This window comes from Caloenas nicobarica, chromosome 22 (genome assembly GCF_036013445.1).
Source record: "Caloenas nicobarica isolate bCalNic1 chromosome 22, bCalNic1.hap1, whole genome shotgun sequence".
NCBI classification, from domain to species: domain Eukaryota; kingdom Metazoa; phylum Chordata; class Aves; order Columbiformes; family Columbidae; genus Caloenas; species Caloenas nicobarica.
Genome location: NC_088266.1, coordinates 3,641,788 through 3,664,735, shown reverse-complemented (window position 1 = coordinate 3,664,735; position 22,948 = coordinate 3,641,788). Strand labels below are relative to the sequence as shown.

General features: G+C 50.6%; 1 protein-coding gene across 2 annotated transcripts in view; it reads left to right on the top strand.

Moving 5' to 3' along the window:
• Positions 1–21,785, top strand: part of DISP3 (dispatched RND transporter family member 3) — a 34,485-nt gene extending 12,700 nt beyond the window's left edge. The window contains exons 2-21 of one of the 2 annotated variants that reach the window (XM_065650078.1): positions 962–1,898; positions 3,035–3,254; positions 4,855–4,991; positions 5,414–5,548; positions 5,771–5,931; positions 6,274–6,413; positions 7,205–7,350; positions 8,353–8,514; positions 8,927–9,088; positions 9,525–9,647; positions 10,255–10,391; positions 11,047–11,228; positions 11,681–11,811; positions 11,909–12,081; positions 13,037–13,163; positions 13,832–13,977; positions 14,326–14,485; positions 14,737–14,850; positions 15,714–15,880; positions 16,608–21,785. In XM_065650078.1, the coding sequence (XP_065506150.1) occupies positions 971–1,898; positions 3,035–3,254; positions 4,855–4,991; positions 5,414–5,548; positions 5,771–5,931; positions 6,274–6,413; positions 7,205–7,350; positions 8,353–8,514; positions 8,927–9,088; positions 9,525–9,647; positions 10,255–10,391; positions 11,047–11,228; positions 11,681–11,811; positions 11,909–12,081; positions 13,037–13,163; positions 13,832–13,977; positions 14,326–14,485; positions 14,737–14,850; positions 15,714–15,880; positions 16,608–16,970 (4,014 nt within the window). In that variant the 5' untranslated portion in view covers positions 962–970 and the 3' untranslated portion in view covers positions 16,971–21,785. Of the gene's footprint in view, positions 1–961; positions 1,899–3,034; positions 3,255–4,854; positions 4,992–5,413; positions 5,549–5,770; positions 5,932–6,273; positions 6,414–7,204; positions 7,351–8,352; positions 8,515–8,926; positions 9,089–9,524; positions 9,648–10,254; positions 10,392–11,046; positions 11,229–11,680; positions 11,812–11,905; positions 12,082–13,036; positions 13,164–13,831; positions 13,978–14,325; positions 14,486–14,736; positions 14,851–15,713; positions 15,881–16,607 lie in introns of both variants that reach the window. The other variant, XM_065650077.1, reaches the window with a different exon arrangement.
• The last annotated feature ends 1,163 nt before the right edge of the window (positions 21,786–22,948 follow it).

Sequence of the window (22,948 nt, the reverse complement as noted above, 5' to 3'; positions counted from 1 at the left end):
TTCACTCCCCTTCTGGCTGATTTCAGGGTTTATCTCCCCCACTGATTCAGTTTGCTGTGTTTTGGGTTGGATAAGCTTTCATCCTGACCCAGGCAGGATCTGACAAAGGCAGTAAAGCCAGACAAGTCCCATGGGCAATACTAAGTGAGCCGTGTCTGGCTTTGCAGCTGGATCATGTGGTAAACTCTCTTTTGAAGGGAGTTCAGAGCCGTGGTGGAACTAGGGCAGGATGCACGCATGTGCTGTCACCGGCAGACATGGCACAGCCTGAGCGCTGCCCTCCCTGCCCTTGCACCTGGACCAAATCTTGATCCTTCCCTGATCCGCTCTCAGGTGAGGGCATATAATCCTGGGGATTTTCCAGTGTTTGCTGTGCTGGGGTTGACACCAGCATCAGAATTTGTACCAGTCTTTAGCTAGAGGGTAGCATGCCTTGGCCTGCAAACATTGTGGGTGCCCTTCTGTTACGAGTTTTGCAGTCACCATGAGAGCAGATGGGAGAGACAGAGGGAGATGCTGAGGTCTGATCCCTTCCTTGGGTTGAGGATTTAGCTCTTGGTTAAAAAAGATGATGGTATGATCCTTTTACAGCTGGTTTATTACTATCTCAGTCTCTCTCGTTTCCCTTTCTTGTCACGTGCAGGCTCTTCTGTTTCAGGATTAGAATCTTCTCCCTCCTTCTCCTCAGTAGCTCAATAAATGGGAAATTATTATGGCTCTTTACCTCTCTTTCTAAAGAGAGAATACAGATGCTTGATCAGGTCTTGCAGTAACTCCTCTCTGTTGAAGAGGCCGATGGGAGAAGTCAGCTGGGTGGAGTGGAGGTGGCTGCACATACACACCAGTTTGCTCAGATGGGTGAGGGAGGTTTGCACCTACGTTTGTGCAGCACCAAACGGCGCTGCTAATGCAAGCTGAAGTTTTAGCTCTGCTGACTGCTTTTCTCTGCTCCTTTGTGCAGGTGCTGGACATGGACACAGAGGATGACCCCTTGTTACAGGATGCCTGGCTAGATGAGGAAGATGAAGAGGTAACCTTCAGCTCCCGGAAGAGACGGGAGGGTGCTCTGTTGTGTGGGAAAAGCCCATGCAGAGTCAGGCCCCTGCGTGTCACACTGCCCGTGTCTGGCTTCTGGAATATTGTTGGCTGGGTATTTACCAACCCGTACTGTGCCGGCTTCATCCTCTTCCTGGGCTGTGCCATCCCTGCTGTGCTTGCCATTGTCATGTTCCTCCACTACCCAGCCCTGGACATCGACATCTCCTACAACGCTTTCGAGATCCGCAACCATGAGTCCTCTCAGCGCTTTGATGCGCTTGCCTTGGCCCTCAAGTCTCAGTTTGGGTCATGGGGGAGGAACCGCCGGGACCTGGCTGACTTCACCTCTGAAACCCTGCAGAGACTCATCTTTGAGCAGCTCCAGCAGCTTCACCTCAATGCTTCCCATCTCGGGGTCAATGCACGGGTCAAGCGCAGCACCACAGAGGGCAGGACGAGCTCCCCCAAGCCCCATGCCCACCTGAACCCCGGAAACCAAACTTCCCGAACTGGGAGGGGTGCCCCACGCTGGGACTACTCCAGCACTTACATCAGCGCCAACACACAGACACATGCCCACTGGCGCATTGAGCTCATTTTTCTGGCTCGAGGGGACTCTGAAAACAACATCTTCACCACTGAGCGCCTGGTTACCATCCATGAGGTCGAGCGCAAGATCATGGACCACCCTCGCTTCCGGGAGTTCTGCTGGAAACCCCATGAGGTGTTGAAGGACCTGCCCCTGGGCTCCTACTCCTACTGCTCCCCTCCCAGCTCCCTCATGACATACTTCTTCCCCACTGAGAGAGGAGGGAAGATTTACTATGATGGCATGGGACAAGACCTTGCTGATATCCAAGGTGAGCCAAGGGCTGTAGGGTGGCATGTTTTAAGGTGCGCATCTCCTGCCGGTTCAGGCAGTCGCTGATGTGCAGCTGAGAGAGGTGACTGCCTTGTGCAGAGAAGCAGCAGCTGCCGTGTTGTGCATTGAGGAACTGTCTTTTCTGCACTAGGGCCACGCTTCTACCCTTTCAGCAAAGCCCCTGCAACCCCAATCATGGGTCACACAGGTCCCTAGAGGCAAGTGGAAGGGACAAATGTGAGAGAGACCCACAGATGCCTTTTACTGACCCTTGTCCCCTGTCAAGAACGGTGGTTAACCAGAGGAATGTCAGGTCTTGGACAGACAATAGGGGTGAGCTTCCCTGCACGGTGAAGCAGATGAAAGAGTTCTGTGGGCTGCTCTGGAGCTTGAAAGGCAGCTTGTGAGTCACCAGCTGGAAAGGCTTCTATAAGGAGAGGAGGAGGAAGGCCCTGCCTCCTCCTCCCAGCTCTGTGCTCTGTACTATATGGCCCTCTAGTAGAGCAGAGGCTCTGGATGGTAAAAAAGAGGTGAATCATGAGGAGTCTGGGGGTGTGATATGGCTGTGGGATGAAGCCTCCATCTGTCTCCCAGGCACAGGCTGCAGATGATAGCCGTCCAGGAGCCATACAGGGAGCAGGCAAAGAATTAACTCCATCTGCTCCAGCGTGAGTAACAGTTCTGCTACCAAAACAGGGAAGAGTGTTGTTTCTGGGTCTTTCTGGTGTGAACTCAAGGGAATGTGGGCATCGTTTAGCTCTCGTACTTCCCAGTCTGATGGAGCAAATATTGGCCCAATGTATGAGAACTAACTGCCTCCAGCAGCGGCAGTATTGATGGAGATGTGTGTGTTGCTGCTTGGGGGACCTGTGGCTCAGATCACAGTTGAGGGGAAGATGCACCCCTGATGGGGACCTGCATGTAGGTGACACTGAATTCAGACTCAAAAAGCAGAAAGTGGAATGTGAGTCTTTGCAGTCCAGCTTTCCTCAGCCCTCCTTGCTCTTTGCAAGGCAGCAGCACTCACATCACTCCGATGAAAGACAGGATTGCTCATAGTTTCCCTTTGCCAGACTAGACCCTGTGCCTTGCCTTAGCAGGACTTAACAGAAGTGGTTCTGCTTTCTCCTGCAGGGTCGCTGGAGCTGGCCATGACCCACCCTGAATTCTACTGGTATGTGGATGAGGGCTTGTCTGCTGAGAACATGAAAAGCTCCCTGCTGCGGAGCGAAATCCTCTTTGGGGCACCACTGCCAAACTACTACTCGGTGGAGGACCGCTGGGAGGAGCAGCGCCGCAAGTTCCAGAACTTTGTCATCACCTACGTGGCCATGCTGGCCAAGCAATCCACAAGGTGAGGTTCTGTGCAGACATGGCAGGTGCCTGGTTGGGAGTGGGCAACAGCAGGGAAAGGCAGAGCCTGGAGAGGATGGTTTCTGTTTACTAAAGGAGTGGATGGAACAGGCCCTTCAGGGTGTAAAAGCTCTGTCTTAAGGTTTACGCAGGGCAGACATAGCCTTGCAGCATTCAGTCTCACCTGGAACACACAGAAAGCTTGGTGCACCAGCTCAGACTGCTGTTCTTGAACAGTGGCCACAGTGTAATGCTCCAAACGAAGGAGAAAAAGCATCTCCTTTGAAGCTGGGCTCAGGCACAGCGCTGTGAATGAGGGTGGGGAGCAGATGGCAGAAAACCGCTCTTGTGCTTCCCTTTAATGCCACTTCCTACCACAGCGACATGCCAGAGACATCAATAGAGACAATGAAAAGCAGCCAGAGATTGAATCCAGTGCCTGCCTTTCCACTCAGCCCCTGTCTGGCACTGGATCTATTTGTTCCCATCTCACAAGTCCAATTCCAGTGGCTTTGACAGAACTGCTTTTCTGCCTTCCTAGTCTCAGTTTGGCCCCAGTGGGTCTTTTGCAGGGGATGAAATGGTCCTTCCTCAAGGCATCAGCCTGTGGATCTGATTCTGCTTTTGCTCATGCCAGTGTAATTCCTTCCAGACGTGTTTTCTCTTTGTACAGCGGGATGGGGAGTTTCAAAGCAGGATAAGTTTGAGGAAGGGCAGGCTTTTTTTCCCCACCAAGTCTGTATGACTTGGGTTGAACACAGCTTTGCTCAGTGCTTGTGAGAGGGAGATGGTAAAATAATGCCAGAAGGGCTAAAAGAGTAGCCCAGTACCCAGAGCGCTGAGGGAAGGCAATGAGTCCCAGTTCCAGTGAACCTTCTCAGTCTCCTGCTCTCTGCTGCTCTGACTCTCAGTAGGTCCCAGAACTAAGGGATATGGATCTTCAAAAGCAGAGAGAAATGCAGCCAGCGCTGTCAGCCCCAGAGCACTCTGGCAGAGTGGGCTGCGGTCAGGGGAAGCCAAAAGGGAGCTGGGGCCAAGGCTTGGTTCTGAAGCTCTGGTTCCTGAAAGCCTCCTGTGGTGCACGTTACTGTGCTCCTGGTTAAATTATCTCGGATTACTTCCGCTCGGAGCCTGCTTCCAGAAGCAGAAGCTAGTAAGTCATGTGGTTTCTGATAAGCTCTTGCTCTGCCTGCATCTGCTAGTTATTACCTTTGTGCTTAATATAATAAGCAATGATTAGGATTCCAGATGGAATTGGCTTTGGAGGTTTTGGGAGCTGTTTGCTGACAGCAAGAAGTCTATTAGTGCCAAAGACCCACCATGCATTGGAGGAATTTTAAAAATATTAGACCTGCTTTTTTTATTTTTCTCCCTTCCTGTGTGAACTTCCTCTCCAGCAGCAACCTTGTTCAACCTGCTCTCACCACTCTGAGCTGTTTCCTCAGAGAACTGTGGAGTTTATTAGAGCAGTGACCTCCTCTGGCTCTGGGCGAGACATTGTGCTTTGTTAAATCCCCTGTTTTATTAAATCCCCTGGCTCTGCTCCCTTTACGCTCAACTCTGCCTACTCCTCTTTCTTGCTTCGTATCTTCCCACCCTAGCAAAGTCCAGGTGCTGTACGGAGGGACAGATTTGTTTGACTATGAAGTGAGGCGGACCTTCAACAATGACATGTTGCTGGCCTTCATCAGCAGTAGCTGCATAGCCGTCTTGGTCTACATCCTTACCTCCTGCTCAGGTAGGCTGCAGTCACGGCTGATCTGCTCTCACAAAAAAGTCAAATGTGCCGTGACTCCCCGTGTCTGTGCAAGCTCCCGGAGCGGCTCTCATGTCCTGACACCAGCCTGACTCTGGCACAGCAGCATGCAGAAGGTCATGCAAGTCTGATTTTCCACAGCAGCGATTTGTGGGCAGGATGGGGGGAAGGCTCACAGGAGAGCAGGGATAAGGTGCAAATTCCCATCTTACTAGTGCTGGTGTAGAGCTGATGTAATTTCATGGGTGGGTCTCATGGGAAGAAGTCTACAAGCAGCAGTCTTGCAGCCCTGAGCTATTTTCTGTCACCAACACACTCCTGGGAACTAGTATTCTGGCAGGGCAGGTGTGAGGTGTCTCCTCTCCCAGCAGTACTATTTTTGCTGTGTTCCTTTCCTCCTATAGTGTTCCTGTCATTCTTTGGCATTGCCAGTATTGGCCTAAGCTGCCTGGTGGCTCTGTTCCTGTACCACATCGTGTTTGGGATCCAGTACCTGGGTATACTCAATGGTGTGGCTGCCTTTGTCATTGTGGGGATTGGTAAGCATGTCCTTACTCCAAACCTGCCTGTGCTTCCTTGCCACACCTCCTGCCTGCAGGAGACAGAAGGACAATGGTGGCAAATGCACATTGAATTTTCAAACCTTTTCCCTCCATTACCTGTAAGTGAAATATTTGCAGGTCAGATGTTGAGGGGAAATTAGATTTTTAACTTCTGTCCTTACTGTGAGCAAAGTATCAATCTCCCTCCTCTTTTACCAGGAGTTGATGATGTCTTTGTTTTCATCAATACCTACCGCCAAGCCACCCACCTCAAGGACCTGCGGCTGCGCATGATCCATACTATCCAGACAGCGGGGAAGGCCACCTTCTTCACTTCTCTGACCACGGCTGCAGCATATGCTGCCAACATCTTCTCTCAGGTACACACTGCAGCTGTGGGATTTGCGGCTTTCTGCTTCCGCCAGAGGCCCTAATAGAAAGGGAAGCTGCCAGCACCATCTTTCTGCCCCCTCCTCCAGCACCGCTGGACTTGCTTGCCCTGGAGGGCTGTCTTGTGCCTGCTCTAAGGCTCTGTATCTCCAAAGACAATATTTCCTGTGCTGCAGGTGAGCTCAGCTTGGTACCTACCAGCTTTGCTGACTACCATGACTGAGGTCAGCATGTGCTGTTCTCTGGTTCTTCCAGACATCTCTTTCTGGCCTGATGTCTCTGCAGGTCTCCTGCCCCAGTTGATCCCAGCTCTGTGTTCTCTCTTCATGTAGATCCCAGCCGTGCATGACTTTGGGCTCTTTATGTCGCTGATTGTGTCCTGCTGCTGGGTAGCTGTGCTCTTCACCATGCCAGCTGCTCTTGGAATATGGACTCTTTATGTGTCCCCGCTAGAGAGTTCCTGCCAAACCAGGTGAGCCCTGGAGCCTCCTTTTGCGGGTGGGAAGTTGTTGTGGAACTCCTGGCCAAGGCAGTGTGAAAATCCCTGCCTTGTCCTCTCGGTTATCTTCATCCCTCTGTTATCCTCATACCCCTCAGGTAGCTTAGCTTCGCCATTCCCTGTTAGTGTCTAACAGAAGGGAAATTTAGCTTCTGCCATTCCAGATGGGAGCAAAATGGAAGGGCCAGGTCCCAATCTTATTCTCCTGGCCTATGCACAGGTGTCTTCCAGGAGCCAGACCCTACAGTGCCAGTCATACCTCTTCATTGAGTCCCATGGAGTTCTGGAGCCATTTGTGTCCTCAGAGCACTTACTGTACAGCTAAATCCTCACACTGTGGAGACAGGCCCCACAAGGCAGACAAAGCAACGTTGCTCCTGCCTGTGAGCACAAGCAGTGTATGCAGATTTGTATTTGAAGGTCAGCACATTTCCCTTTCCCCTGCTCTTCAGCAGTGCAGATGACCTGGCCTGATTTAATTCATTAGCAGGGAGATGAACTGCTGAAACCTCCGTTCCTCAGCACCCAGTGTTGATGGCTCTGTGTGTCCAGCCCATCCAGCTACTGCTTTGCCGTAGCAGCTCAGCCCCTGACCTCTCAGCACTTAGCAGTGAAAATCGCTTGTGGCACTGCCTGTTGGCTCTCCAAGTAATTGGAGCGGGCCGTTGCTGCTCCCCTTGTCACCGAAGGAGCCCACTGGTAACTCTTTGCAGGGTATGTGGCTTCAAACTCACGCCTTTGTCTCCTTCTCTGCTCCAATCAAGCTGTAGTCAGAAGTGCACCAAGAAGAGTGCCTTGCATCTGGCTGAAGATCTGTTCGTTGCCTCAGAGGCCACCTCCAGAGCAGGCAGAGACACGCTTCCCTATCTTGATGATGACATCCCACTGCTCAGCGTGGAGGAGGAGCCTGGTACGTGCCTTCAGGGAGACCACACTGCTCTGTTCATCCTGCAGTTCTTCCTGTCCCTGCCACTGGTCTGTGCCTCAGTTTCCCTACTTTTAAGCTGGTGGTGGTGCTGTCACAGGAGGCTATAGGAGTATGAACTCAATAATGGTTGTAAGTTGCTTTGAGATCTTCGGCAGGTGTCGATACATGCGTTTGCTGATCCTCTTGGGTCTAATGTGGATGGTACTTTCTGGCTGGAATCGCTAATTGTGACATGGTGTGGCCATGAAATATCTCTCAGCTCTGAGCTGCCTGTGACAGGCAGACAGCGAAGCTTTGGTGCTGTGTTGCAAGAGCTGTCTCAGTATGCCAGAGCCACATGCAATGGTAATGTATGGAAATAATCCCTTCCCTGGAGCAGAGTAAACAGCAGGATGCTTTTCTCCAGGGGCCCCTGGGCATCAGGTAACTTGTGAAGAAACAAAGCAGCTTGTTCAAGTTGGTGACCAAGTGTGGTTTGTGGGTCAGCTGTACAGTGTGCCAGGCACGCTTTGACCCTACTTGTCACCTGTCAAGAAGAGGGCAGTCCCCAGGCGTCCCTGAGCTGGAGTAACGAGATCAGGTAGGAGCCAGACTGCAGTCAGGAAGAGGTCAGCTGTGTGAAGTTAGCTGCAAGACATACTTAGTGGGACAGGGACAAATTTTGCTTGGCCCAAGGAGCATGCAGTGTCCCTGTGACCATATGGACAATGTCAGTAGGATCTGGCAGAGGAAGAATAGCCTGAAGCATAGGCTTTGGACTGAACTGTGGATTTAGAAGTGTAGCTTTCATGTGGCAGTGACTTGAGAAAGATGCTTCCTGTGACACCCTGGGCAAGTCACTGTCCCTTCCTGGGTCTTACTGCATCTCCTTAGCTTGAGTGAGTTGTACAGCACCTTGCAAAGTCTTTGTAAAGGAGAGTGGAAAGCTGCAAGAGACTCGACACTGAGCACTGAGGCTGCCTTTTGATTTTTCTTTTTTTCTAGTCTCCCTGGAAATAGGGGATGTCCCATTGGTATCTGTGATGCCAGAAAATCTGCAACTTCCTGCTGAGAAGAACAACCAGGGTCACTTGATAACTCATCTGCAGGAGCTGCTGGAACACTGGGTGCTGTGGTCTGCAGTGAAGAGCAGATGGGTGATTGTGGGTAAGGAACGGGGGGATATTCCATCTGCATGGATTTTAGAGGGTTTGGCAGTATCTCGATCAGTCCCCAAGCCTTGATTATTAGTCGCAAGAAACCGAGAAAAGGGACATAATGCATGGCTTCTAACTCAGTGGAAGAGTGTCACCAGAACAGTCAGTCCCTAAGGGAACTGCATGGGGAACTCAGACTTTTCCATCCCCCTCATTTCACTCAGATCTGAAATGGCAAGTCCTGGTGGGGTTATCCAGGTATGGGGCTCATTACAAGAAAGCCCAGCTGCCAGTGTGCTTTAGGTGCTGTTCCTTTTTCCTGTTGAAAATACCATCCTTCTGCCACACCCCTGCTGTCTGAGGATGTCCTAAGTGCAAGATACACATAGTTCCCACACACTTACCTGGGCTTCTCCTCGCAGGGCTCTTTCTTCTGGTTTTGCTCCTGTCCATATTCTTTGCCAGCCGCCTCCATCCAGCTAGCCGTGCTCCAGTCTTGTTCCGGCCAGACACCAACATCCAGGTGCTGCTAGACCTGAAATACAACCTGAGTGCTGAAGGCATCTCCTGCATTACCTGCTCAGGTGAGAGTGCTGCTCCCCAGACCGTGGTGGGCGCAGCCTGGTCTAAGCACTGGGCTGGAGGAGCTGAAACGTGAGGCAGAGACCTACATTGTTCAGGTACCTCACTGGACACTGGATGGACCTTATTGAAGGGAGACACATGCTGGGAGTGGGATGGTTGAGTTGCCTGTAGGAGTGGAGTGTTCTGAAAAGTATTTCTTACTTTAGCCAGGAACTGCCTGAGTGTTTTGGCTGGAGCAATTCCTTTACAGTCCATGAAGACTGACTATTTTAACTCATAACTGCTGGTCACATGCTGGTGACCAGCTGGGGGTCTGTGGCTCTGTTCCCTGCTTAGGGTTTGGTGTTCAATAGCAGAGTCTGTGCCATGTGCAGGGCTGGTAGGTCTCTGGTCATGCCATCCACTCTTTCCTTCCTGACTAACCTTGTGGGACAGGTTTGTTTCAGGAAAAGCCCCACAGTTTGCAGAACAACATCCGAACCGCCTTGGAAAAAAAGAAGAGGGGCTCAGGGTCACCTTGGGGAAGCAAAGGGAGCACAAGTGATACAGGGCAGCAAGGTAAGTGGGATGTGATGATTCTGACCACATTCGGGTCCAGGGCCCAAGAGTCCACACAGGTAAAAACTAAATCATATAATCTGAATAGCTGATGGGGAATAATTATCTTCAGACCCTGCCCTGCTGAGCCCTAGCTTGTTGTTGGATGTAAGGGGCGTCATTACAATCCTCCTTCACCTGAATGCCTGCTGTTCTCTAGGACATGGTCCTACAACCCAGGTGGCAGTACAGTCTAGTGACAAATCCCTCTGGTCTGAGTACAGGGCTAGGAGCTCAGAGCTTTTGCATCCCAGTTCTGTGTCACGACCTTGCTGGCAGGCTGTGAGGAGGGTGAATTTAGCCTGTTCTGCAGGGGATTTTGAGGATAAAAGAGTTATTGGGCCAGATCCTGAGGCAACATGAATCAGTAAGCCGTCAGGAATTACTGCAATGCAGGATATATTTGTGAAAACTTTTGAAAGGTTGTGCTGTGCTGCTAGAAGGCAGAGGCTGAGCCTGCTGCCCCGGAGGAGACAGCAGACCAGAACCCTCCTTTGCTGCTGCCCATGCCTGTAGGATTTGCCGGTTGAGAAGTACCACTAGCCCTCATGCTCTCTGTTTCCTTCAGATCTCCAGGGGACTGTGTATATCTCCAAGTCCAGAAGCAAGGGCAGGCCAGCCATCTACAGATTCTCGCTCAATGCCAGTGTCCCTGCCCCCTGGCAGATGGTGTCACCAGGAGATGGGGAGGTGCCTTCATTCCAGGTGAGTCAGTCCAGGGATGCTGGACCTCTCTATCAAGAGTGCAGCACTCAGCAGGTGAGCACAAGAGCCTCCTCCTGTTTCTCCATGGGATCCTAGGTAGCGCTGGATGGAATTTGCAGGGCATTGCAGCAAGGTAGCTAAAACAGAGGGCATTGTGTCTGGCATCATTATATAGATTATGCCTTGCAATATTTGCCTGTTGCTGTTGCAGTGTGACTGTCAGCAATGGGAACAGAAGTGTGGGTGCCTGTGGGGATCAGATGAAGCCTAGTGCAATCGGCTGAGCTCGTTCTAGTAGAAACTGCTACTGAGACAGCTGGATTCCCATTGCTTCCTTCTGCCCATGCATAGACACAGGCAAGCAGGAAACACTGCTTGTGCACAGGCCATGTTGGACACACACACCCCCAGGAGGACTCATTTTCAGGTGTCCCTCACCCTGGGGACAGAGCAGCCACCATTCAGCTGAGGCTGCAGGGAACGGGGTTGGTGAGGGGCCCCATCACACCCTGGGAAGGTGGCTGGGTTCGTGTCTGCAGTGCTCATCTGTGTGACTGTGCCAGTGCTTGGGGAGGAGGGGAGTGTGTGATGCTAATGTGCAACAGGCTGCAACCCTGTGGAGTTAAGTGTCTGTTTTCATTAATCCATTGCTTAGGTGTATAGAGCGCCTTTCGGTAACTTCACCAGGAAGCTGACAGCTTGTGTGTCCACAGTAGGGCTGCTTAAGCAGATGAGCCCCAGGAAGTGGATGATGACCACCTTGTCCTGTGACACCAAGAGAGGCTGGAAGTTTGACTTCAGTTTCTACGTGGCCGCCAAGGAGCAGCAGCAAACACGGTAACCTTCCAAAACCCAGTCGGGGCCAGGCAGTGAAACCAGCACAGCCAAGTGGCTGATATGGGATGCCCGATGTCCAGTGCCAGTCCTGCCTTTAGTTGATGTCCATGGTCCTAGGACTTGCTTTGCTGCAAATGTGCCCCATCTTTGCAAAGTTATTTTGCAGGCCTATAGCATCATTAATGTGTCAAAGGCTTGACGGGTGCAGGACAGTGACTGGGGGCTTCTTTGGGTGGCAAAAAGGCATTGCTGATCTCGGTCTTGCCCTTACCCACCTGAAGTCCTGGGCTGAACACTGAGCACAGAATATGCAATGGCTAGGGATCCAGGTCTGGAGTTGCTCACCTTTTCATTTCCTTCTGTCCCTGAGAGTGTCTGTTTCCATGTAATGCTTTGGGCACATCATCTTTACTATCTCTGGTCCCCCATAACAAACTTTCTTTGTTGCACAGGAAACTGTATTTTGCTCAGTCACACAAGCCCCCTTACCATGGCCGAGTGTGTGCAGCACCTCCTGGCTGTCTTCTCAGCTCTAGCCCAGACGGACCCACCAAAGGCATCCTTTATGTTCCCAGCGAGAAAGGTAAGCTGATGGGAACCTGTTCAGCCATGCCTGGCTGTCTAGGCCTTTTCTTGCCACCTTCTGATGTAACCAGCCTTTCTTCTATATTTCACAGCAGCACCCAAAGCAAAGCTGTCGCCCACTTCTGGATTTAATCCTTGCATGAACACAGGCTGCGGAAAGCCAGCGGTGCGACCACTGGTCGACACAGGAGCCATGGTGTTTGTAGTGTTTGGTATCAGAGGTGTTAACCGCACAAGACGCCCAGACAACCACGTCATCGCAGACATGGTACACACGTTCTGGCATGCTGGACAGGCGTGCTCGGGGCTGATGAATGAAGGATGGTCTCCCTGGATGGTGTTTAGCTAATCCCTGCAGCCCAGGCAGCATGTTCCAGCAGTCTAGACAGATGGAACAGCAGAGATGGTAGCATTATGATGAGCCAAAAGCACATTTCTATTTTAGCAAATTCACAAATAAGGGAGATCAGGAAGCCCTTACTGAAATCACTTCAGACTTTTCAGAAAATCCCTTTCTGAGTGCAATATCCAGCCTTCTAATTTTGAGTCTAAATCTGGCTTTCCTGAGGATTTTAGAAGCAAACTCAGCTTGAGCTCAGTATGAAAATTGCACTACAAATTCAAGATCTGGGGTTCTGATGTTTTTCTGTAGTTGTTAATTTTGTTATGAGATCCTAATATGAAAAAATACAAATCAATTACTCCAGGGAAAGGTTACTAAATGTGGCTTTTCCAGGAAAAGCTTATCTCCCAGATCTGATACCTTGCCACATTCACAGCCTTTCCCCAGCAGAATTATGCTTAGCTCTGATCACTTGGCAGATGCCCCTCAGGTTTTTGCCATTCTTCCTGCCTTCTGATTTGGGGGCACTGTGCAGAATCAGCCGTTGCCGGTTTCCTCTGGCTGGAGCAGCATGAAATGCAGCCAGTGGAGTGGGGAGAAAGCTGGAGCTGCGTGCTGGGCACTGTGGGGATTCTGAGCTGCTCCTTAGGAAGACCCTGATAGTTTGGGGCATGACATGGTGGCTGTTCATTTATCAGTGCTTTTCTTTTAAGGGGGGCTGTATTATCTTTTATTTCTCTTTTCCACCATGTAACCTGTGGTCTGTACAAGCTACTCCCAGGCTGTGTAGCCAGGAGAGGACTTGGCTTCTACTGCCTTTTTCCCGTTGCTGTGTGTGCCTCACGTGTGGTGCTCTTATTGTTGTGTCTCCTTGTGAAAGGGCAGCGTTATCTATGATGACAGCTTCGACCTCTTCAAAGAGATTGGCAACCTGTGCCGCCTCTGCAAAGCCATCGCCAGCAACACCGAGCTGGTGAAGCCAGGAGGGGCTCAGTGCCTGCCCTCTGGTAGGTAGGACCAACACCAGCCACAGTCCTTGGGGAGATCCTGGGTCCCTGGGTGCAGACTGGTTCTCACCCTCTGTCTGAGGAGTGTGGCTGCTAAGGGCTTGTGAACTTTCAGATCCCAGCTTGGTGAAGCAGGAAAAGAGGTAGCAGTCAATGACCAGATTGCTCTACTTGCAGCAGTGTTTGTTTGGGCTGGGTTCCTCAACAGCACACCAGAAAGGATGGCTGCTTCTTGCCACCCCCTTTTCTTCCCAAGGCAGCTTTACTTTTCTAGAACATGCCCCTGGTGATGCTTTCTGGGAGATGAGAGAAATGGTCTCCAAAAACACTGGTCATATTCTCCAGGATTTAATCCAGTGAAGATAAGAACAGAATTTAATCTGTTCTTTCCAGTCATGAGTATTGCTTGTGATACACCTAAAATCCTTTGAATAAGTAAATTATCTTCTTAGTAGCTGCTGAATAACCACCCCTGTGGCTTCACATACCTAACCAGTGACTGTCTCTTCCCAATTCGGAAGTCACAAGGTTGTGGAGCTGGGTCTAGGAAGTGTATATTGGCTTCAGGCCAAAAAGTTGTTTGTTTTTATTTTTTTTCCCCTTCCTTGTTGCAATGTGCTTCCTTTCCTTGTCTTGTCCTCCATCCCTTGCTCTTTCTTTCTCTCCAGGTTACAGCATCTCCTCCTTTCTGCAGATGTTGCACCCTGAGTGCAAGAACATCCCTGAGCCAAACCTGCTGCCTGGACAGCTCTCTCATGGGGCAGTGGGAGTGAAGGATGGGAAGGTGCAATGGATCTCCATGGCATTTGAATCGGTGAGCACATGGCATCACCATCTGTCCTTGTGGCAGTTTCTTCTTGTGACTTCTGGAGGTCTGGCTCTGCTCTTTCTGCACTGGCCACTTTCATTTTCAGCCATAATTTAGTGTTTGTTAGTGTTTATGCCTTGTTGCAGACAGGTGCCTGCACTCACAAGTTGCTAGAAGTAGCTGTTTATGCCCCAACTTGCTCTTACCATGAGAGCTCAGGCAAAGAGCTGGTGACAGATTTGCCAGTTCTGCCTGGTGCTGCAACTCCAGCTGGCTTGTTCTGCCTCTTCCCTTGCCATGTATACCCTGCCCCAAAGAGCAGGACATGAGAATAACGTGTTCATCTCCTTGCAGACAACCTACAAAGGGAAATCTTCCTTCCAGACTTATACTGACTACCTGAAATGGGAGACATTCCTGCAGCAGCAACTCCAGCTCTTCCCAGAGGACTCTGCTCTCCGGCATGGTTTCCAGACCTGTGAGCACTGGAAGCAGGTCTTCATGGAGATTATAGGCAAGTGCCTGCCATGTTTCTCTCCCTCTCTCCCCATAGAGCCCATGCTCTATGATACATCTTCACGGCACACTCTATCCCACCTGGTGGGCATGTGTTATATCGTCAGTCCTTCATATATCACCTGCTTTCCACTTTCATCCTCCCTTTCCCATCTCACCCTGCCTGCCTTGTTGCTACGGACAGCCAGTGCCTTTCTCATCCTAGCTGTCACATTCCAGGAGTCAAATGGGCTGGCTCTTTTCTTCCAGGAGTGCAAAGTGCCCTGTACGGTCTGGTCCTCTCGCTGGTTATTTGTGTGGCTGCAGTGGCGGTGTTTACCACTCACATCCTCCTCCTGCTGCCAGTGCTGCTCAGCATTTTAGGTAAAAATGCCAATTCCAATGGGTTAAGCTCTCCCTTTGTCTGAAATTGGTGGGTTGTAGCACTGCTGAGTCTCAGGTGATATGAACTGAATTGCTCTGACTCTGTGTAAAGCCTTTTGGCTTTCCAGAAGCCAGCCCTGATACACCTAGGTGAACAGGAGAAACTCTGAACAAATGCACAGGAACCTCATTGGGAAAGTAGATTTGTATGTCTAATTCCCAGTGTGTTTTATCTACACAATCCCTTCTATTTGTTTAAATAAGGGTTTTAGCAACACAAATGCTATCCCTGCCTGTTATGTATAATAATGTGATTAAGTCCCATGTGTTCTGAATAATAATTGCAGTACTTCACAAGGATCTGCACCACGGCTGCTGTTTCCAAGCTGCAGGAGATTTTTAAAAGCTGAATATTTTAGCGCTTTTGTTAGTATTTGAAGCAAATTTGTAAATAGCTCCCTCTCCCTGGCTGGTGATTTGACGACATTGTGGACTAAGTGTGTTGCTAAACTTCTCAGTTTAAAAATCAAATCAATCATCTTAAAGCCACTTAGTCTCCCATATGTGACTCGCAAATGTCACTCTTGCCTTTAAGAAAAACCTGTGCATGCACTCAGCCTGTGTGTAACTCCTGCAAGCAATACAAAGGGCCCTCTTCCTTGTTGTGCACGTGTGTGCACACGCAGGCTTGCCTGGGCGTGGATTCATTTAGCAAGTGTTAGTCTAGACTGGCATCCATCTGCCGGTTTGTCTAATATTCAACTAGGTGCTTCACTCCCCAGCAGATCCAACTACCTTATTGAACAGTCCCTGTGGCAAGGGAAGGTCCCTAAAATTCACCTAACGTGACCTTCTTCACGCAGGGGTGGTCTGCTTGGTGGTGACCATCATGTACTGGTCTGGCTGGGAAATGGGAGCTGTGGAAGCCATTTCCCTCTCCATCCTCGTTGGCTCCTCCGTGGATTACTGCGTGCACTTGGTGGAGGGCTATCTGCTGGCAGGGGAGAATCTGCCACTGCACCAGGCCGAGGTGAGCTCTTTTCCTCCCATAGCCTTGTGTCCATGCCCCTTATGCCTTCTGTGCCACTTGGCTATGATGCAGGACCTAAGGCGTGATGGGCAAGGGAAGATGCAGCTTCCCACCCTCGCAGCACGTTTGGGATGTGTCTTGCTTCTCCAGCTGACTGGTCGGAGACTGGTGTGAGCTTGCGTACCTGAGTACAGTAAATCCAGCCGAGGGTCCAACCCACGTGCTTGTCTCTTTTTTTTTTTTTTTTTTTTTTTTTACTGGCCACAGTTGTGTGCAAAACAGCCCCCTTTCATGCCCCATGAAGATAGTAGTGTGCTGAAATGTCCTTACACTTGTTCTGTAGCCTCTGCAAATTGTTGTGCTGTGCTGGACCTGCAGGTCTTCTCCAGCCTTCTTCTTCTTTGGGAAGAAGGAGACCACAAAAGCTTGGGGATCTCTGATGCCAGGTATAGTGTCTTCATGCAGAGCCTCTGTTAAGTCGGTCAGCAGTCTGTGGTGGGAATTAGCTACAAAATCCAGCAGCTTTTGCCTCTGCTGGGTTTTTAACCTCATGGCTATTTGCCCAGTGTGCTCAGGGACTGCATGAACTCTCCATCTGCACTCACACAGCATCTCTCTCCTGGACCGGGATGCTGAGAGCTAAGCCATCCTCTCAAAGGCTGGAACATTAGTGCAGCCCCATGTGCTCATCCCCATTCTCCCTTAACCCTGCTGTCCCTTCTGCCAGGACCCCAGAGCGTGTCGCCAGTGGAGGACAATTGAAGCGGTCCGTCACGTGGGGGTGGCAATCGTCTCGAGCGCCGTCACTACAGTGATCGCCACTGTCCCGCTCTTCTTCTGCATCATTGCCCCTTTTGCCAAGTTTGGGAAGATCGTGGCCCTCAACACAGGAGTGTCCATCCTGTACACGTTAACTGTGAGCACAGCCCTGCTGAGCATCATGGGGCCGGGCACGTTCATCCGCAGCAGGACTTCTTGCCTCAAGGCTGTGCTGGGGGTGCTTCTTGCTGGTCTGCTGGGTCTATGCATCTGCCTCGCCCTGCTGAAGAGTGGATTTGAGATCCCTCTGCCTAATGGGAGGGCCCTTTAGACCCTATGCCAAGAGCCACATGCTCTGTCTTCTTGCTCCCTTTCGTGGTGTTTTTTTTTCTTTTTTTTTAAAAGGATATTTTTTGTAAGAAAAAGAAATAAGAAAAAAGTCCCCTTTTTCCAGAAGTTTTTCAACTCCAGATGCACTTTATTTTCTAATGGGTTTTGCTCTAAGCTTCTATTTATTTTTTTGGGTAGTGATGGATGGATGTCGGACAGTGAGGACTGCCCAGGGAATACCTTAGCCTGTGAGTAGGAGGGGAGGAGGTCTCCTCTCAATTTGTTTTCTGCTTTTCTTTTTCTTTTTTTTTTTTTTTTTTTTTTTAAATGAACAGAACTTTCTGGAACCGCAAAGCTAAAAGGGGAGAAGTTGAGAAGGCTATGTGATCCCTTTCAAAATACTTCCCCCTGTCCCTTCTCTCCCCTTGGCCAGGATCAGCATTGCAACCATGACTCTCGAGGTGGTATCCTACCCCCACGCCAAGCCTGTGCCTCCTTACATGAGCCTTGGACAACAGCAGTGAGCTGTTGGCCAGGCCTGGGAAGTGGTGTGGTCTGGACCCCCGTGCCCAAGCTGGACCAGCAGTGAACCTGCTGCACAGGAGCTCTTATGGGTGTCATTATGGGATCCAAACTAGAGATGGTGGGTGGCACCACCAGCAGTGACCTGCTGTCATTGTTTGTGGGGAGATGTCAAGACAGCTGGGATCTCTTGGGTCTGTAAACAGCTGTCAGGAATGCAATCGGTGCCCTTAGTGGCTTGCTCTCATCTCCCTCATCACAGCAGTGAGGTCAAGGCACTGTTGATGCCAAATCCCACCTCCTGCTCAGAGTGGGACCTCACCAGTCGCTGCCTCTGCTCTTTGTGGCAGAGAAAACAGCCCTGAGGTCCTTGCAGAGCCTTTTGGTCATGGCAGTCAGCTCTTAGCCTGAGGACGAGCTTGTACCTGGTGGCATGCACGGATAAACAGTGGTGCATCCTCTGTGACACCCTCCGTTGTGCAGACACGAGGGCAACGGAGCTTCAGCCTGCAGTTGCTGCCTGCTCAGAGCAGATGGTTTATATTAAAGTAAAATGAAATTGCAAACTGGTACCATTAACAAGTACATTTTAAGCATCACTGATTCTATCATATTTTTAAAATTGAAATAGCTAAGTGTGTGCATTGATATGCAGCACATGTGGTCCTTGGCAGAAAGGGAGGGGTTGGGCCCACTGGGAGATGCATTAAACATTATTTACAGGGATGCCAATAGAGGGACGTGGCCAGAAAGCAGCCTGACTCCATTTCTTTGCAGATACCGTGTTCCTGGTGGCTTTGTTTTCTTTGTCTGTACTGACCCCCTTTTTAAGACGGCAATTCCAGGAAGCCTGTCCCAATTGCCAGCCAAGTTCTGGAGACGGTGCTGGTGAGACAGACCAGCAGCTGTTTCTGCCTGGCTCAGTGTATCCCTGCCAGTCTTACACCTTCACAGCGTGTCATTCCTGTGAAACTGGATCAAATGTTTGTTCCCTAAAGTAGGTTACCCAAGGTGTCAGCTGGAGAGAGGAGTGCCAGGACAGGACTCTTGTTGATGCCAGAGGAGATCCAGAGCAATCCTGCCTCAGGCAGTGAGGGTGACGAAAGCACGAGCAAAACAGACCTGGTTTCTTCCTCACCATCCCACAGTGCAGCTGAGTTACCGATTTCTGCAAAGTGTTAAATGTTCCTTGGCACCTACCTCTGATCTGTACCAGTGTCTTCATAATGAACCCTGTGCCCACGAATAAATGGTTCTGGAAAGGATTTTTCACTGTCCTTAAGCTGTGCTGTTTTGATGGCTGCTGTGCACAGTTCAGCCCCAACATTGGCCTGTAAGCCAGGCTTTTTCCTATGTCTGTTCTTGGAATTTAATTACCAGTGGTGCCCTGAGCACTCCTAAGTGCAGTGAGCACAGAGGGCAGTGTGCTGAGACCTGTGTGGGTGCTGCAGGGGACAGCAAGGTGGCCCTAGTGCTGCTGCCAAGGATGCTCTGACTGGCAGCTTGGCCTGAATTTAGCTAATGCTTCAAATTCCTTGAGGTGATTAAAGCTGATGGATATTTCCAGGTCACTAGATGAAATAATAAAGTGCCAAGTGCACCCTTAGAGGAAGTTCCTCCTTCTATGAGCATGAAGAAACCTTGAAGACAAGACATAGATGTGCTTTGAATCATGCAAAGTTTAAAGCTATTTAAGCCTGTATGTTTGTGCTCACTATAAAGAGGCTGTGTGAGGCCCCCACTTCCAGAGTGACACACCATGCTGGGACCATTCATCCAGCCACTCTGGGAAGACAAAGATTCATTTCAAAGTAGTGGAAAACCTTTTATGTCTCTTGGGGCTGATCTGGCAGCGTTTGATCTGGCAGTGGCTGATTTGCAGACAAAAATAACGGATTTCTTGGCAGCTGACAGGATCTGTCCTGTTTTCTGGAGCAAGCAGGGGAAAGGACAAGCGATCATTTTCCCTCTTCTCTCCAGCCAGCCCTGGCTCACTCAGTGCAGAAGGGCTGACTGGCACTAGAAGGAGCAGAGCATCACCTTCCTCTTTTTCGTCCAAGGTGGTACTGGGAGAGCAATGGCCAGAGCATTTCAGAAAGGAAAATGAGAGACTGAGATAAGTGCAGAGCTGTAGCAGGTGATTCATGAAGGCACAGTGGGAGATTGTGCCCCTCCAGCAAGGAAACTGAGGTAAGGAGAGGAGGAGGAGGAACTTACTCCAGATTGTAGTAGGATGGTGGAAGAGCCAGGAGGTGATCCTGGGTGATGCTTTTCACTGCAAGGACCCACTGGATGTTGGTAAGCTGAAAACTCAATTAAACATAGTCATGACACTTAAGATCTAATTAGACATTTGCCCCCTCACTATTTCACTCTGCACAGCTCTGTGGTCAGGGTGGCCAGTGCTTTTTGCACATGCTGTAGAGTGGAAGAGGCTTAGAGGCAAGCAGCAGCCTTCCCCAAAATTCTTACAACACCGTGATCTCCCCAGGCATCCACGGAGATGACAAATCAGTAGCAGATGTGTACATCCATCTCCGTGTAGGCGGCATCCTCCTCGGGATTAGAAAATATTCATAAAATTATAGAGGTAAGAAAACGGATGGGTTTATCTGAGCAAATGCGAAGGTGGGGCTGACAGCCCTGCTGGGAATCGGTGCTCCGAGGCAGATGCTCGGAGCAATAAAAAGCAAGGCCCTCACCTGTCTGGCGCTGTTCCGCGAACAGATGCTCACCCTAAATTAATTCCTCCCCCATCTCTACCGATTTTCTTTCTCTGATGACTCCTCTGTTTCCCAGACCATCTCTTGGGCACTGTTGTCTTGCTGAGCAAGGTTCAGCCTTTTCCGTGGTAGCTGCTTCTGCCTAAGGTGCTCACAGAGACTGGATAAAATGGCTGGAGGTTGTCTCAGGGTGAATTGCTCAGGAAGAGAAGCTAGGGAGTTAAAATGCTTCAGATGAAGCTGTCTGTTTTGATGGTTTTAAACAGTAGAATGCAGCAGACCCACCTTACTTGGAAGAGAATGCTCCACTTCCAAACAATCTTGTTGCAGTTAAAAAGAAATGTATGTGGGTGCTCAGTTACAGCACACTGCAATGGAATATTTTGAACTGCCCACTCCTAGTAAATCCTGTTTTGAGGGTTACACTCTGAAAAGCTGATGTTAATGTTTCGGTCTCCTACAAAACAGAGCCAGTCCTGTCCTGACCAGAAGGGCACTGCTCCCCAGAGCTGCTGTTGCTGCTCCTTCAGCTGAGCTTCCCCGTGAGTCTAGGGCTCCCCATGGCTGTGGATGCTCAGGGAGAGTCTCTGCTCACAACAGCCATGTCGAATTCAGCTTTGGAGCTCGGAGGAACAGAGTTGATGTGATTTGCAGTGATCAGTGTCAGAGGAATGAACAGAGCTGGGTGTCCTCGCTCTGTGTCCATGTGTCCTGGTGCTTCCTGTGGTGCTGGGTTCACGTGGGGGTCTGTACAGGCAACTGGGGCATCAGGTTTGGCCACCGACCTTGGCGAATTCAAAGGCTGCGGATGCTGAAAGGGGATCAGCGGCTGAGCTGGGCTGTGTTCCTTGATCCCTGCTGGATCTGAAACTGTGCCAGAGCAAAGCCAGCCTGGGAAATATCCCTGAGCAGAAGGACGTGTGGCATGCCCACAGGGTTGCTGGGACCACTGATAGTCTGGATGCAGTGGTCTCCAGAGACCTCTGGCTTTGTTTCTGCTGGAGCAAACTCGGATGTTACTTTATGTCATGGCATCTGATTCCTTTAGCTCGTCCTGCACTGAATTTTCTTACCAGAGCAGCCTGCCCTCCTGGAAGGTTTTTTATTTAACCCTGTGACATGTATAAATCCTCCCACGCTCTCCACCAAGGAAGCTGTGCTGACTGATTTGCAGCCAGGCAGGACAAACTCACAGTCTCTTGGTTATTTCTTCCAAAATCACTCCTCACCCCAGAGAGCACACAAGCCATAGTTCATGGTTTTCCAAAGGCCTCTGCCAACTGCTCAGACCTGGTAGAGGGTGATGGCCAGAACCGGAGGCAGAGCAACAAGCAGATGAGCAGAAAGGTTTATGGGGGAAGCAGACGAGAAAAATGGGAGGGAGGATGGTTCAAAAGCCAAGGGGAGGTGTGAGCACCCCGAAGACAGAGGGAGGGCACTGCTGTTTCACCGCGTCGTGTGCAGACCTTAGAGTGTCGGTTCTCAGAGTGATGTAGCACAATTCCTGATGTAACGTACGCGTGCTTCTTTTGTAAGTCGTCTCCTACCCTCACTATTTTCAGTGTTCTTGATTTTTGGAGACTGTTGTAAATAAAAGATTTTGACATTCGCACCTTTGGATCCTTCACTTTTCACTGTATCACTGTTGCATGCAAACGTTGGCACTGGACGGAGCGTGCTGCCACCGATCCTTCCAACCCACACTATTCTATGATGTGTCGTGTGTGTAAGTAATGCAGTGGGGATGAGGCCACAGCACCGGTTCCCAACACGCACAGGATTGCTCCTGCTGCTGAAATCGGGCCTCTTGAAGACAACGTCCCACATCCAGAAAAGGTGACAGTCTGGAAAAGCCAGCTCAGGCTCCCACACAGGTCTGCGAGAGGGCTGGCTCGAGCAGGAGCTTTATCCAAGTGTTGTGGAGGCCTTTTACTCTTCCCCTTCATACTGTGCTACTTGCAGTGTAAGAAGATTGCACCACAAGGAGGAGACTCACCTGCCTCCTTCTGCAGCACCGCGGTTTCTCAGAAAGCACATTCCTGGCATGAACTTCTGGTCAACATTTTGCCCTAGCGTCCTGCACTGCAGCAGCAAAGTGCTGCTCTGCACCTCCCAGGGCCACACTGAACTGGTTTCCATAGCTCTTCAGAAAGTGGCTGCTGGGCTGAGGAAGGGTTTGGGGCAGGGGAAGGGGCTCAGAGGATGGATTACACGGGGCGACAGTGGCTCATCGTTCATTTCAAGCTGGCAGAGGTGGGAAGGAATTGTGTTTCTATCTGTCCGTGCAGGGCTGCTGGCTCAGCCCATGCTAACAGTGACAGTCCACGCTGCCTGCAATCTGGCATCTCTTCTTCCAGGAGAGCGAGTCTGGAGTGAAGTCTTCATTATGCACAGCAGCTTCCCCTTGGTCTGCTGTCAAGCTGCAGCACAGCGAGGTCTCCATTGCTTCCCCAGCAGCATTTAGAGGTGCCTGTGCACCCTGGGGTGCTGCAGCAGGTGCACCCTGTGTCCCTTTCCCACAGGCTCCTTCCCACCCCAAAACCAAACCCCAAGCCCCGACTCTGTGGCTTTGAAAGGGGAAAAACTCTCTGAAAAACAGCGTCAGAGCCCCCACTGTACTCACGCAGGACTGTGTTGCTGTCCCTTTGTCCCCGGGTTACCTGCCCATCCTCAGGAGACATTTGGGGAGCCGGAGGGGGCTCGATAGGGCCCCGAATTTCGGGGGGGAGCTGCT